The sequence below is a fragment of the Scomber scombrus genome, chromosome 6 (assembly GCF_963691925.1).
Source record: "Scomber scombrus chromosome 6, fScoSco1.1, whole genome shotgun sequence".
Classification (NCBI taxonomy): Eukaryota; Metazoa; Chordata; class Actinopteri; order Scombriformes; family Scombridae; genus Scomber; species Scomber scombrus.
In genome coordinates this window covers 14311842-14323880 of record NC_084975.1, presented here as the reverse complement: position 1 = coordinate 14323880, position 12039 = coordinate 14311842, and the positions used below count along the sequence as shown (strand labels likewise).

At 40.8% G+C, this 12039-nt stretch overlaps 2 protein-coding genes across 2 annotated transcripts; one reads left to right on the top strand and one right to left on the bottom strand.

Moving 5' to 3' along the window:
* Positions 1-1330: 1330 nt before the first annotated feature.
* On the bottom strand, positions 1331-8115 carry sspn (sarcospan (Kras oncogene-associated gene)). Its single transcript, XM_062421482.1, has 4 exons — positions 8027-8115; positions 6828-7086; positions 5087-5173; positions 1331-3227 (listed from the first exon to the last, which is right to left on the bottom strand). The coding sequence occupies exons 1-4, from the start codon at positions 8113-8115 to the stop codon at positions 2868-2870; spliced, it is 795 nt and encodes a 264-aa protein (XP_062277466.1). The 3' UTR covers positions 1331-2867.
* Positions 8116-8822: 707 nt separating this feature from the next.
* On the top strand, positions 8823-10983 carry bhlhe41 (basic helix-loop-helix family, member e41). Its single transcript, XM_062420992.1, has 5 exons — positions 8823-9005; positions 9100-9166; positions 9317-9424; positions 9531-9642; positions 9986-10983. The coding sequence occupies exons 1-5, from the start codon at positions 8944-8946 to the stop codon at positions 10927-10929; spliced, it is 1293 nt and encodes a 430-aa protein (XP_062276976.1). The 5' UTR covers positions 8823-8943; the 3' UTR covers positions 10930-10983.
* Positions 10984-12039: the final 1056 nt, after the last annotated feature.

The window sequence follows — 12039 nt, the reverse complement described above, 5'->3', positions numbered from 1 at the left end:
TTTTATCTGAAGCTATTGGGCTATCATTTTTTTGGTCATTTTTAATTGACTTAGATATAGTAAAAAAAATGGTTAGTTGCAGTCTCATTAGACTATGACATGTACATTTAAAAAAATACATAAAATGTGAAACAGTAATTAGCTATCAAATAGGAATCATCAGTAATAACTCAATTGATATCGAATTTTTTGAAAAATGTGTTACAATAGGTAGTGTTTTGCTCCCCTTCTTCCAACCATTTTCTCCTCCACTTCACAAAAGATTCCTCCACTTTCTTTCTTTTTTTAAATGAAATCCTGTATATCATTTTCTGATAATTTTTCTGGTGTAATTTCAGTGAGAGCAGTTATTCTAGTAATTACCTCTCTTTCTTCAATTTTCCTAGATTTAGACAAAAAGGACCCATGCTCTGTCAAATATTGGGTCACCTCAAATTTAAAAAGCCCCCAGTATCTGAAAAAGCATTTGTCAATTACAGCCTTCCAGAATCATTTGATCAGTTTTTGGACCTCCTCATCACTAAATCATGTTTGCATTTCCAATAAGAGCCTCTTAATGAATAGTGTTAGACCTAAAATAAACTTGGAACAACACAGCTCTATGGTCCGTTGGTGGAGTTAGTGGACAATCAAATAATAACCAATAATCTGTGTGACATAGAAGTGCACGCAGGGTGCAAAATTAACTTTTTTTCCACTGGCCAAATGGCTAGTGGATATTCAAATTGACTCAATAGATTACCATTGTTTTTATTGGCTGATGATTGAAGGAAATCTACCAGCCATTTGCATATTTTACCAGCATTTGGCTGGTGGTTGGTGCTAATTTTGTGCCCTGAGTGCACGTTCTATTATTCCATTCATAAAGTCTAACGTTTTTCTCCATGTATCTGTCAAATGGGGCTTTTTTTATTAATAGCAACAGATAAAAAACTGAAGAATTGTTTGCACTTGGAGGCCAACAATGTAAACAACCATCTTAAGCAATGTTGAAGTCACCACCCAAAAAATGTGTCATACTTTTGGATTCAGTCTTTACTTTGAGAATTATTACAATTTATATTTTCCCATAAATTTTGATGGAAATGCTGAACTACATACTGTTTACATACAGTATATTGCGTTTGAGCATCTTAAAAATGGTCATGTCTTGGAGAATGCAAAGATAGAGATGTTCTCTTTGTGTTCAGCTTTCAGTCTTTACTAATAATAATGCAATTAATTGCAGAAGCAAATCCATTCATTTGAGTATGACTGACGTTCTTGGTATGATTTGGCTGCTTCTGTATATGTGTGGTGACAAAAAAAAGAAAAGAAAACTGCACATAACTGACACAAAATGTGTATTTGTAACCAGAAACAATATGACATTCATGAAAGAGAAAATTCACTTATTAGCATCTTTATCCAGATGAAACGCCCAGTTCCTAATCGAGACATGTAAGGCTTATGTGAAAAATAAGTCATATTTATAATCCCCAGTCAATCAACCTTTTTTTCCCCCATCATTGACAAAGTAGATGTTACACTGCACCCTTATTACAGCCTCCCTCAGAGTACATGTGCCACCTAATTCGCAACGGAAATTGCCTCACGTTCACCATTCCCTGCTCAGCATGTTAGACTGTAGGTGACTGCTGCCAGCGCCTGAGCAGGGTAAGAATAAAATTTAACTGAAAGCCTTCATAAGGCTGCGCATGTCAAGCTTGTTTAAAAAAAAAAAAAAGAAAAGTAAACCTACAAGAAACATGGTTGTTTCATGGCTTTCCTCATTCTGTAAATATACTGAGATGATTTAGTTGCTACAGTCCAGCTGCCTGTCTGAGTCCCCCTTTTCTCACCCCACAGCCCATTCCCCCTCCCTTCTGTGGCTGCAGTAGTTTGACTCCTACAGGCTGTTTGAGTCATGCTGGCTAGTGGCCTGGCATCCACCTTCGCAAGCCACAGCCCAGTTCGGAGCCCCAGTCTAGAATCCAGTCTCATGAAGTGTACTCTGCCCAGGTTGTCTTAAACAGTTTTTGGTGCATGTAATTAGACTTTTTGAAGAATTACAGGGTTTTTAATACTTTGCTTTTGTTTTCCATCAAGGACCTTAAACAAAATACACACAAATCTGCATAAGATTAAAGAGCAGCAAATGAAACAAAGTAGGTTATTCATCAGCTTTTTTTAAAGTTCTGTTTTTGCAACAGCAGCTAGTGGCAAAGAATATATAGTTAAAAGCTTCATACAATGCAATTTTCTGGTTGTAAAGCAATACACTAATAAAGCATGTGCTCTTTTTTTGTATAATTCAGATTAAAGTAGATTTTGCACTGATTTTGGCTTCTGTATTCATCAATGTGTGATCTTTTTACTGTGTGAAAGCTGTTTTCAAAAACTTGAGGCAGTGTCATTTAACATTTGTGAACCATAATTTGATAACACAGTGATTCAGTGTGCCACCTAAAGCATCACTGAAGAAAAATGATCATGATTATTAAATCTCAGTAGCTCAAACTAAAGGAAATTTTGAGAGACCATGTAGAGTTTTGTGGTCGATTCTGTGCTCATAAATTGTCTTGTGTTACATACACTGTATGTCACAAGAGCAATTGGTTATGCTTTTCAAAAATAGACCAGTTGTTTTTTCCTCTTTTTTCATCTATTTATGTTCAGGATTTCCGTAACAGTGGCAACTGGAAGTATGAAGTTACATAATATACAGAATTTGTACAAAAAGCCATTATAATATAACCACCACATAAAACAAATATGACATAAAAGAAAACACACATAGGCACACACAAAAAGGCAAATGTCCCTGTCCTGAAGAATGTAATCACACAGGTGGCATGTCTTCATCTCGACCTGACATGGTCATGACATTATACCTTCTGCCAATGCTGGAAGGAGGGAGAGCCAATCTGCAGACCAGTGAAGAAGACCTGGTAGCGGTGCTTCCACATGATGAAGGCACCAACAGCACAGACGAGCGCTTGTACCAGGTTCAGCACAATCTGGAGCAGGAAGTAGAGTGTGAGCGTCCCATTGATCACCTCACAGTCACTGACTCCCTCATAGGTGAAGGTGCGAGCTATCGGGTCCCCTGGGTTCAGTGTGCACATGCAGGCCTCTTCCACCTCGTCACAGCTGAAGCTACTGGCCTGTGAGTAGTGGTGTCCAGCAAACGCCATAACCACAACTGAAATGACCAGGCCAATGGCACACAGGACAAAGTACAGGAACTGTGGAGGGCAGAGAAAAAGTGTGAGATTGTGTTCTTTTACTTCTCTCAAAAAACAACAACAACATTTTCTTATCTTCCACTCAGTGTGTTTTTCACTCTAGAAATCTGGCTCCTGCTTTAGTCTGTTGTCTCATGATTAACCCAGAGAGCCAAAACTGTAGCCTAGAAACAGACATGCTGGCTCAGTGCCTATGGCAAGTTCATTTCAAAGAGATTACCCACAATACTACAGGGCAAGGTCTGACCCTCAGAGTAGGAGCCCAGCTCTTAACACCAAGCAGACGCCATACATGTAAGACTGCCCTGCAGCAACAGCCGCAGAGCTTCCCACCTTTAGTGCAAGTCCTGTGCGAGTATGTGTCTAAAAATACAGCTGTAAAATGTGACAGAGGCGCTGGGTTGTTTATGCAATTGCACAATCTCAATAACACTAAACCATCTTAATCCATCGCTTATATAACAGGAGCCCTCATTCATTGGTGTGTTCGCTCGCAGTTACATGCTGCTTATGGAATTATGCAAGTGATGAGCGGTGCTTGATTTGAAATGGCGTTTATGTTAATTTTGGAACAGCTGTGAAATCTGGAGTGTGGTTGGTGACAGGGAGGTGTATGTACAGCAAGTGCATCAACAAGTGTTTCCATGCACATCATGTGCTTGATTTAGCAGGTAGAAACTGAAAGGAGTCAACACTAAGTTGCTTATAGTCCATGTAGTATCCTGGAATACCTTTTAGTGTGAGAATACAAACTCCGCTTGAGAAACAGAATTCCTAGACATAATAAATACGGATTTGAAAGGGTTATCAGAGAGCCAAGACAATTATCTGACAACATAGCAACACTTCACGTCTCCAGCTACAACCCATTTTCTACTCCCTCGACTTGTTATTCGCCTTGCGCTAAGGGCAACTGCAATAAATAAATGAGCCAACTGTAAAGACAGAAATTCCTACGTAAACGTTGAATATAGTGAAGACAGAAGTTTACTGAGGTGTTAATAAGGAGTTAATGATATTAATAAATTAAAGCACCATTTGTTTTGAGGGCCAAATAAAGAGACAGGGTGCTAACTGCAGCTTTTCTGGGACACACAATATTCATTGTTTTAAAAGGAGTATTTTTTTAAGGTTTATTTCTGTAATCAGTATAAAAAAAAAAATTTTAAGGGAGGAAACAGACTTAAGACCACAAACATAACACTTAGGAGTAACTTGAACCTCCAGAACTCAAGACTGTTGTAAATGTATTTACGTCACTGCAAGACGTTGTGCTTCCTTGACAATCCTCACACTCTGAATACTCAAAAATACTCAAATTCCAATATTTACTAGCTTCCAGCTTTATATATTTAGATGTAAATTAAGTTAATCCCTGTTTTTGGCCATTCAGAGAGTCTGGTGGTAAAACGACATAGCACACATACACTTGGAGTTAGCTTTTTATCTTGCCTTTCTTCAAATACCATGTTGCAAATTAACTGAACCACTTCATGCAAAATACTTGAAACACTTTCTTAAAAGCAAATGTACATATTTGAAACCAGGTATGCACACATGAGCCCAACAAGAAAATGGGTGCTACCTTCAATGATCTGCTTCTCAGTACCAAACAATGGTGGACTAATTTTAATTGAAATTCCGACTGCATATATTGTATGGCTAATTAAGCTAAACGCTAGAGTCACATTAATGAATGCGCTAATCCACGCATAGGAATCCCTGCAGAGCTCTTTTTGCTGCAGTTCCCTACGAACAGACGGGATTATTATTTGTGTTATTGGTTTATTTGAGAGCCTGATTTGGGTTAATCACAAATAACTTCTACAAACATTATGACAGGGTGTGTGTAGACTCACCTTGACAATGAATTGCATAGATGACCTCTCATCAGGGAGGTAGTTGATACAGTACAGGATGAAGCCCACGATGGAGACCAAACACAGCTGCAATACGCAAAAAAGTGATTGGCATAGTTCAGTTAGATTCACTCATATTTTACCATTTCTCAATAGAATACTCGTTTTGTGGACTTTCATTACCACAAAAAATGAACTCAACCCATGCATTCCTGACGTGATGCAAGCATGATATTATTTTAATACACTCTACCTTGTTTCTGTTATGCAGCATGAGATTTACAGTATGTTTGCTATTTATTAATAATCTTGGTTTAGAAAATCTTGTGTCCAGTTTTTCAGGGGTGTCGGTTAATATTGCATGATTCAGCAGTAAGCTATCATCTGATTACATTACTCTCTCCTCTCTCTCTCCCTCCTCTCTCTCTCTCACACAGACACACTCACACTATCTCTTCAGTGCAATTGGAGTCTTGTGACTAACGTGCAGCATCTTATTTAAATGTTTTTCCCAGGTTCTTAAGCACTCAGGACTCTCTGGAAAGTTCTTGATGACCTCAGTGTTTTTCACTCGGCTGAATCTCGTGAGGATCTAACTCGGGATGTTGGTGTCCAGGGATGTTTGCGAGAGCAGATGGCATCTGTAATAGGCTTGAATAGGACCCAAACAGGAACAACAGTTTTCTTTCCTCTCACCAAAATGTCACCTTGAAATTTATTCTAAACTATGATGATAAATACAATTTATCTTTTGTTTTTTGTTTTTGTTTTGCTAGAAATGAGACAAATGTTCATGCTCGTTGTCTTTGGATTAATAGATTAAAGCATTAACACAATCATACTGGTTCCTGAAAAAGTGCTTTCCACACATAATGTAATCTGACAGCTGTCAACACATTTGAATTTCACTTGCTTTCATAACATTTTCAATTCAGCTGACATTTAAGCTTTTATTTCCTACTCTTTAAATTTAATTTCAATTCCTTTCCTCTCTTACACATAATTTTACACTTTTACGCTTTATTGTAGAGACATTTCAGCTTCTTTCATGTCTTACTCTACAGCTCTTAATTCAACTATTTTCAATGCTTTTGTGCAAACCAACAACTTGTCTTTCTACATGGCTAAAATTCCACATGCTTTCAGTAGTTAGAGTTAAACTGATCTTGACGGCTTTTACCTGCAACACTTCAAGTGACACCTCAGGTCTTCTTAATTCTTGAACCTCAACTACTTTAGGAGCATCAAGTTAAACTCCAAACAATATCTTGCATGCAAAAGATGTTTTACATGCATTTTCTTTAATTTCTTGTGATTTAGCCTATTGAAATTACATGTGTATTTAAAATATACGGCTTACATTCAAAATGAAACTTTTTGATAGAGTAACTGCATGTGTGCTGCAATTTATGTGAATGTGTCCTGATAAGGCAGATGGTGGGCTGAAGGATGATGAGGTGTAAGCAGGCATGCACATCACAGTTGTAAATAATAATTTGGTTAGATGCTACTTAAGTGTTCAAAGGTCAACTTTGAGTTTGGTATGGCTTGTCTCATTCGCCCAGATGTTCTAGATGGATTGGACATGCAACCAATCCTGCAGAAGGTGCAAACAGGCCTCAAGTATGTACAATTACACACAGGTATATATAGCTGAAGGACATGCACAAGTATCAGAAAATGGAAACTGAGGTTCCATGCAAATATGAGAAGGACGTTGGAGTGTAAGGATGGAGCTTACAATGATCCCAGCCCAGTGTGGCGTCTCCCTGGTCAGGAGTGAGGGGCTGATGGCCAACATAAGGAAGGCCACAGCTGTGATGGCCACCCCCAACAGCAGCTGTAGTATGGCGACGAGCAAAGGAAAGCGACAGACTCTGCACTTATGGCTGTCCATTGGCTCTGGGCTTTCATCTCTCATCTTCCTGCCCTCCTTCTTGTGTGATGAACCTTTCTGTCCCTTCCCTATTTCTCCTCTTGTCTTCAAACTCTTTACCTCTCTGTCCTCACGACTTTTACTGTACTGTTTTGGGTGGCTGAGTCTGCCTGCCTGCTGTCTGCCTCTTTCCCCCTTGCTTCCCCTCCCTACCGAGGCCTCCTCTCAACATAAGCCCAGATCGGCTGCTATTTGGAAACAGAGAAGGCTCTGAACTAATATGGAAAACATTTGGACTGGATTCCTAAAGCAGCTCCAGTGCCACATATAGAGCAGGCAGCATACTGTGGAGGAAAGGAAGAGGAGGGAAGGGGGGCAGGAAGATACAAAGGGGGATTCCAACATACGGCTGCGAGATGATTTCACTTGTAGTCACATTTAAGAGAAGAAAGGGAAAGTACAGAGGTGGATCAGCAGGTATGAGTTAATGAAAAGCCAGCGCAGAAGAGGTCACACTTCATTTGAGAGCGGGAGTGATTGGATCGTTCTTTGTCAGCACTGTTACACAAGAGAGCCATATGCTGCCAGCCAGAAAATGTCACATGACTTACAGGAAGAAGTAATGTGATCATAATGCATGTGAGAGCATTACAGCAGCTCAGATTTTAGTGTTTTTGACCGCTTTAATGTTCATAAGAAAGGAACAGGTGTCACGCACAATCAGCTTAAGTTTATAGAGTCATTTATACAACTTTTGTCATTTGTAATAACACATTTTGATGGAAACTGCTTACTTACATTTATGACTACTAAAATGAGTGTAGTCTCCAAAAACATTATGAATTGACTGACTTTGTATTCTTTTGGAGAAATGTGATGTGAAATTTATATTAATTGTTTTAGGAGATTCAACAGTCTCACAAAACGTTGCTTTTATTTATTTATTATTGTTGTTGTTGTTGTTGTTGTTGTTGTTGTCGTCGTCATTATTATTATTATTATTATTATTATTATTATTATTATTATTATTATTATTATTATTATTATTATTATTATTATCACACCCAGATGAAGGCGGGAGAGTTGCAGGCATGCTGAGATTAATAAAGAACCGCGATGCACGTGTTTGAGCACACAGCTGGGCTGGTGCCATGGTTACTGACAACGCAGCTTTCGTCGACAGGAGATGTGTGAGTAGGTTACCCTGTCGGTCCTGCCCAGGGCAACAATACAACAGTGACTGACTCGCGTGAACGTGCATGCACCTTCAGTATGTTCACCCTGTGTCTTTACATTAACATATATGATTTCAATACAGATTAGCATGGGTGTTATATGGTTACATAGACATCTGGAAGTGGCCAGATTTAGCTCCAATGTAACCCCCCCCCCAAAAAAAAAACACACACACACACACCACCCCCTCATAGAACAAATTGCATCTTAAAAAGTAATAGAGGAACGTTTATTGTTCCCTCTAAACTGTGCAAGAGAGTTTGGTGATTTCGGTCTGATGTATCATATTAAATTATACACTCCAGATGCAAAGTTTAGGAGGGAAATGGGAAATGTTAGATGAATGATGCTCATGTGGATTAGACTGTTTCTTTTCACGCCTGCCACATTGTGCGAATGCATCACGTTTCATCAACCAGGTCAAACCGGTTAACACTACTTCGCTATAGGAGCGGCGGCGATATAACACAGAGAAGGTCTAATTACCGGACTTTGTGCTGGTGCAGACTACACGTGAGTCGGAAGCTGTTCCCTACCGGAGGCGCGCGTGCGCTCTCACCACAGCACCGACGGCTTTGCAAAGTGGCAGCTCAGGGAACTATAGACATCAGTCTGAAGCGCAGCTCCACTGGAGGACACGCACAGTGCATCATCTCCCCTCAGCCAGCCTTGCCTCTGTGGCTCTTGGAATAAACAAACATTCCCCAAAGAAGCTCAGGAGCGAATAACCAGCAGCAGAGAAGTGATGGATGAAAGAATACCGCATTTACAGGACAGGCAGTTTATGGAGCACGCAGATTTCTTGGGGTGAGTGTCGCTTTTGGCAAACTCTGTCAAACTCTGTCTTATAAACTGTTATGACAACCTGATGGTTAATCGGACACTTTCTCTTTTACTTTAGGGTGGACTACCCCTCTCTCTACATGTGCAAATCCAAAAGAGGAATCAAACGAGAAGATGGTGGCAAGGTGCGGGCTAATAAATAATTCTTATACAATACTTTGTTGTTATGGTTAACCAGCATTTGTTAATTCACAAAACTTAATTCATACTGTAACTTTAAAAAACAAAACATTGTTCTTCTCTGATACAATAAACGCCTCTATTTCTGTCAGCAGGACGCATACAAGTTACCACACCGATTGATAGAAAAAAAGAGAAGAGACCGAATCAACGAATGTATTGGCCAGCTGAAGGATTTGTTACCCGAACATCTGAAGCTATCGGTAAGATCACGACATAACAAAAGTTTTTACCTGCTCAGCGAACATGGCTTTACATGACAGAGATCTCGCAAATAGCCAACCGAACCTTTTTGTTTTTTGTCTATAGACGCTCGGGCATTTGGAGAAAGCAGTTGTCCTGGAGTTAACATTGAAGCATTTAAACGCACTGACTGCTGTCACCGAGCAGCAGCACCAAAAGATCATCGCTTTGCAGAATGGTAAGATGAATTTACATTAACAAGTTTAAGATGAGTAATTGTTTAAACAAGTCAGATCGCATAGCCTAAAACGTGATTGATTGTAGATGTGAAACTGTGTGCCTACAGTATGAAATATAATAAATTGTATTGTGGATAATACGCAGAGTGCACTTCAAGAATACCACACAATCTAATACAATTCTTGTTTGATTAATGTACACCTTAGAAGCAGATCTGTTCACCGTGCTTGTATGCAGACATGCAAACGTGCTGTTGACACCTGCCCACCATATATTGTCGTGAGCTTATGATGTGCTGCACCGTACAGAGTAAGTTAATCTTTGAACTGCATGTTTCGTAGGGGACCGGTCGATGAAATCTTCCATTCATGCAGACCTGGACGCCTTCCACTCCGGGTTCCAAGCCTGTGCCAAAGAGGTCCTGCAGTACCTGAGCCAGTTTGAGAACTGGACGACACGGGAGCAGAGGTGCGCGCAGCTCATCAACCACCTTCACAAGGTGCTGGCGCAGTTCCAGTCCGGCGGGCTGCCTCTCCAACACCAGCTACCCACCGGGGACGCACAGGATGGGCAGAAAGCTGACAGCCAGACCAACTGTGTCCCGGTCATCCAGAGGACCCAAGGCGGGGAGCTTAACGAGAATGACACAGACACGGACAGTGGATACGGGGGCGAGGCTGAAAAGAGCGATAGCAAAGATAAAGAATGTGAGCGCAATACGACGGAGGGACCCAAGGCGGTGAAAATCAAGCAGGAGTTTGGAGATGAACGCGCTGCCAAAAAACCAAAGATGAACTGGTCTGGGAACGGGTTAGGGGGCGCGGACCCCACCAGGCCCGATGTGGCGCTTATGAGCTCTCTGATGGGAATAACCAGTGTGGGACAGCAGACACCCATTTGCATGCCTTTCTACTTCATCAACCCCTCAGCCGCAGCGTCTTATATGCCTTTTTTCGATAAGAGCAACATTGAAAAGTACATGTACCCAGCTGCGGCCGCTCTTGCACCCCCTTTCCCCTGGCTATACCCCGCACACGCTTCAGCAGCGGCGGCCGCGGCTGCAGCTGCTGCTTTCCCCGGCTTGTCTGCGCACTTTGGAGCCTCTTCTGAACGCAAGGACTCCCTCTCTCCAGACAGCGACGGGTCACGCGAGGCTGAGACAGGCTCACCTGAGGAGCGCGAGGAAAGTCCCGCGGGTGACGACGATAACGATGACGTAGCTGACATGTCCCAGGAGAGCAAGAATAGCCCACACCATCAGTTTTCTGCTTGTCATGCGAGCTAACGTGTCTGTGTTACCTTTCCGTGCATTCTGCTGAGGAGTTTCCGTATTTCTTCTTTTTTTTTTTTTTTTTTTTTTTTAAATAGGCTAGTTTTAAAACGAGGTTTCACAGAAGAGTTTCTCATGTATAATAACATCTTGGCGAGACGGGGCAGTTGTGACGGCGTGTGCCTTTTGCACTTATGCTAGATTAATCAATCTGAATGATTATCGACAATGATTGACACTAATACACGGTTGTGTTGTGCTGGAGTTAGTTTTTTATCCTCTTTGATAAAATATTTTCAAATGGCAGCATTGGTGCCAAAACTTTGAGTACTACAACAGTGCGCAATAGCCCAATCAGCGAGTCTCCCTGGATGTATGAAGCTGCAACTGACCTCTGTCAAGGTTATTAACAGCTTGGCTGACTCTGACTGTAAATATTATTACCTGGAAGATTCATTAACGTTTAGATGTGCACTAAATAGGCCTATTAAAGAAGTGCTCCTCGGAGTGTACGCGTACAGTACCTCATCCCCAACTTTGCCTGGGGTAAGCTTATTGGGAGGCACAAGAGCCTACTGTCCCTCCTGAGAGTAAATGAATGGTGCCCCCTCCTTCCCCTTTCCCCAAACACTCACACCATCTCCATCAATACCACCAAATACAAAAATCAACTTCAACAATCATACATTTATAAAAATGAAATCATGGGAGAGGGGTTATTCCTGATTTTCCTCTGCTGGTGTTTAACAAATCTGAGTTTACTCTTTACTTGTTTGTCTTTGTGAGGAAAGAAAAACAACAATCACTTAAATAATTAAAAATCACAGAAAAAAGAAGCCCTTCATTCACAAGGGTAAGCTTGACCAGCATATTGTACGTCCCTTGAATGAAACATTTCTGCAGAGAGATGCCATGACCTCCTGTCCTGTACCTCCAGGAAACATTGTAGGATAGCACCTTATTGATCTTTGATATTGAATGTACCTGTATTTTCCCAGCTGTTAAAGTTTGTATGTAGGCTGATCTTTACTCTTTGAGATGTAAAGTGCACTTTTTCTGCTTATACCCCCCCATCAATTTGAAAGTCAATCACTGTAGTTCTCTTTGAACCTTTCTTATTGTGTT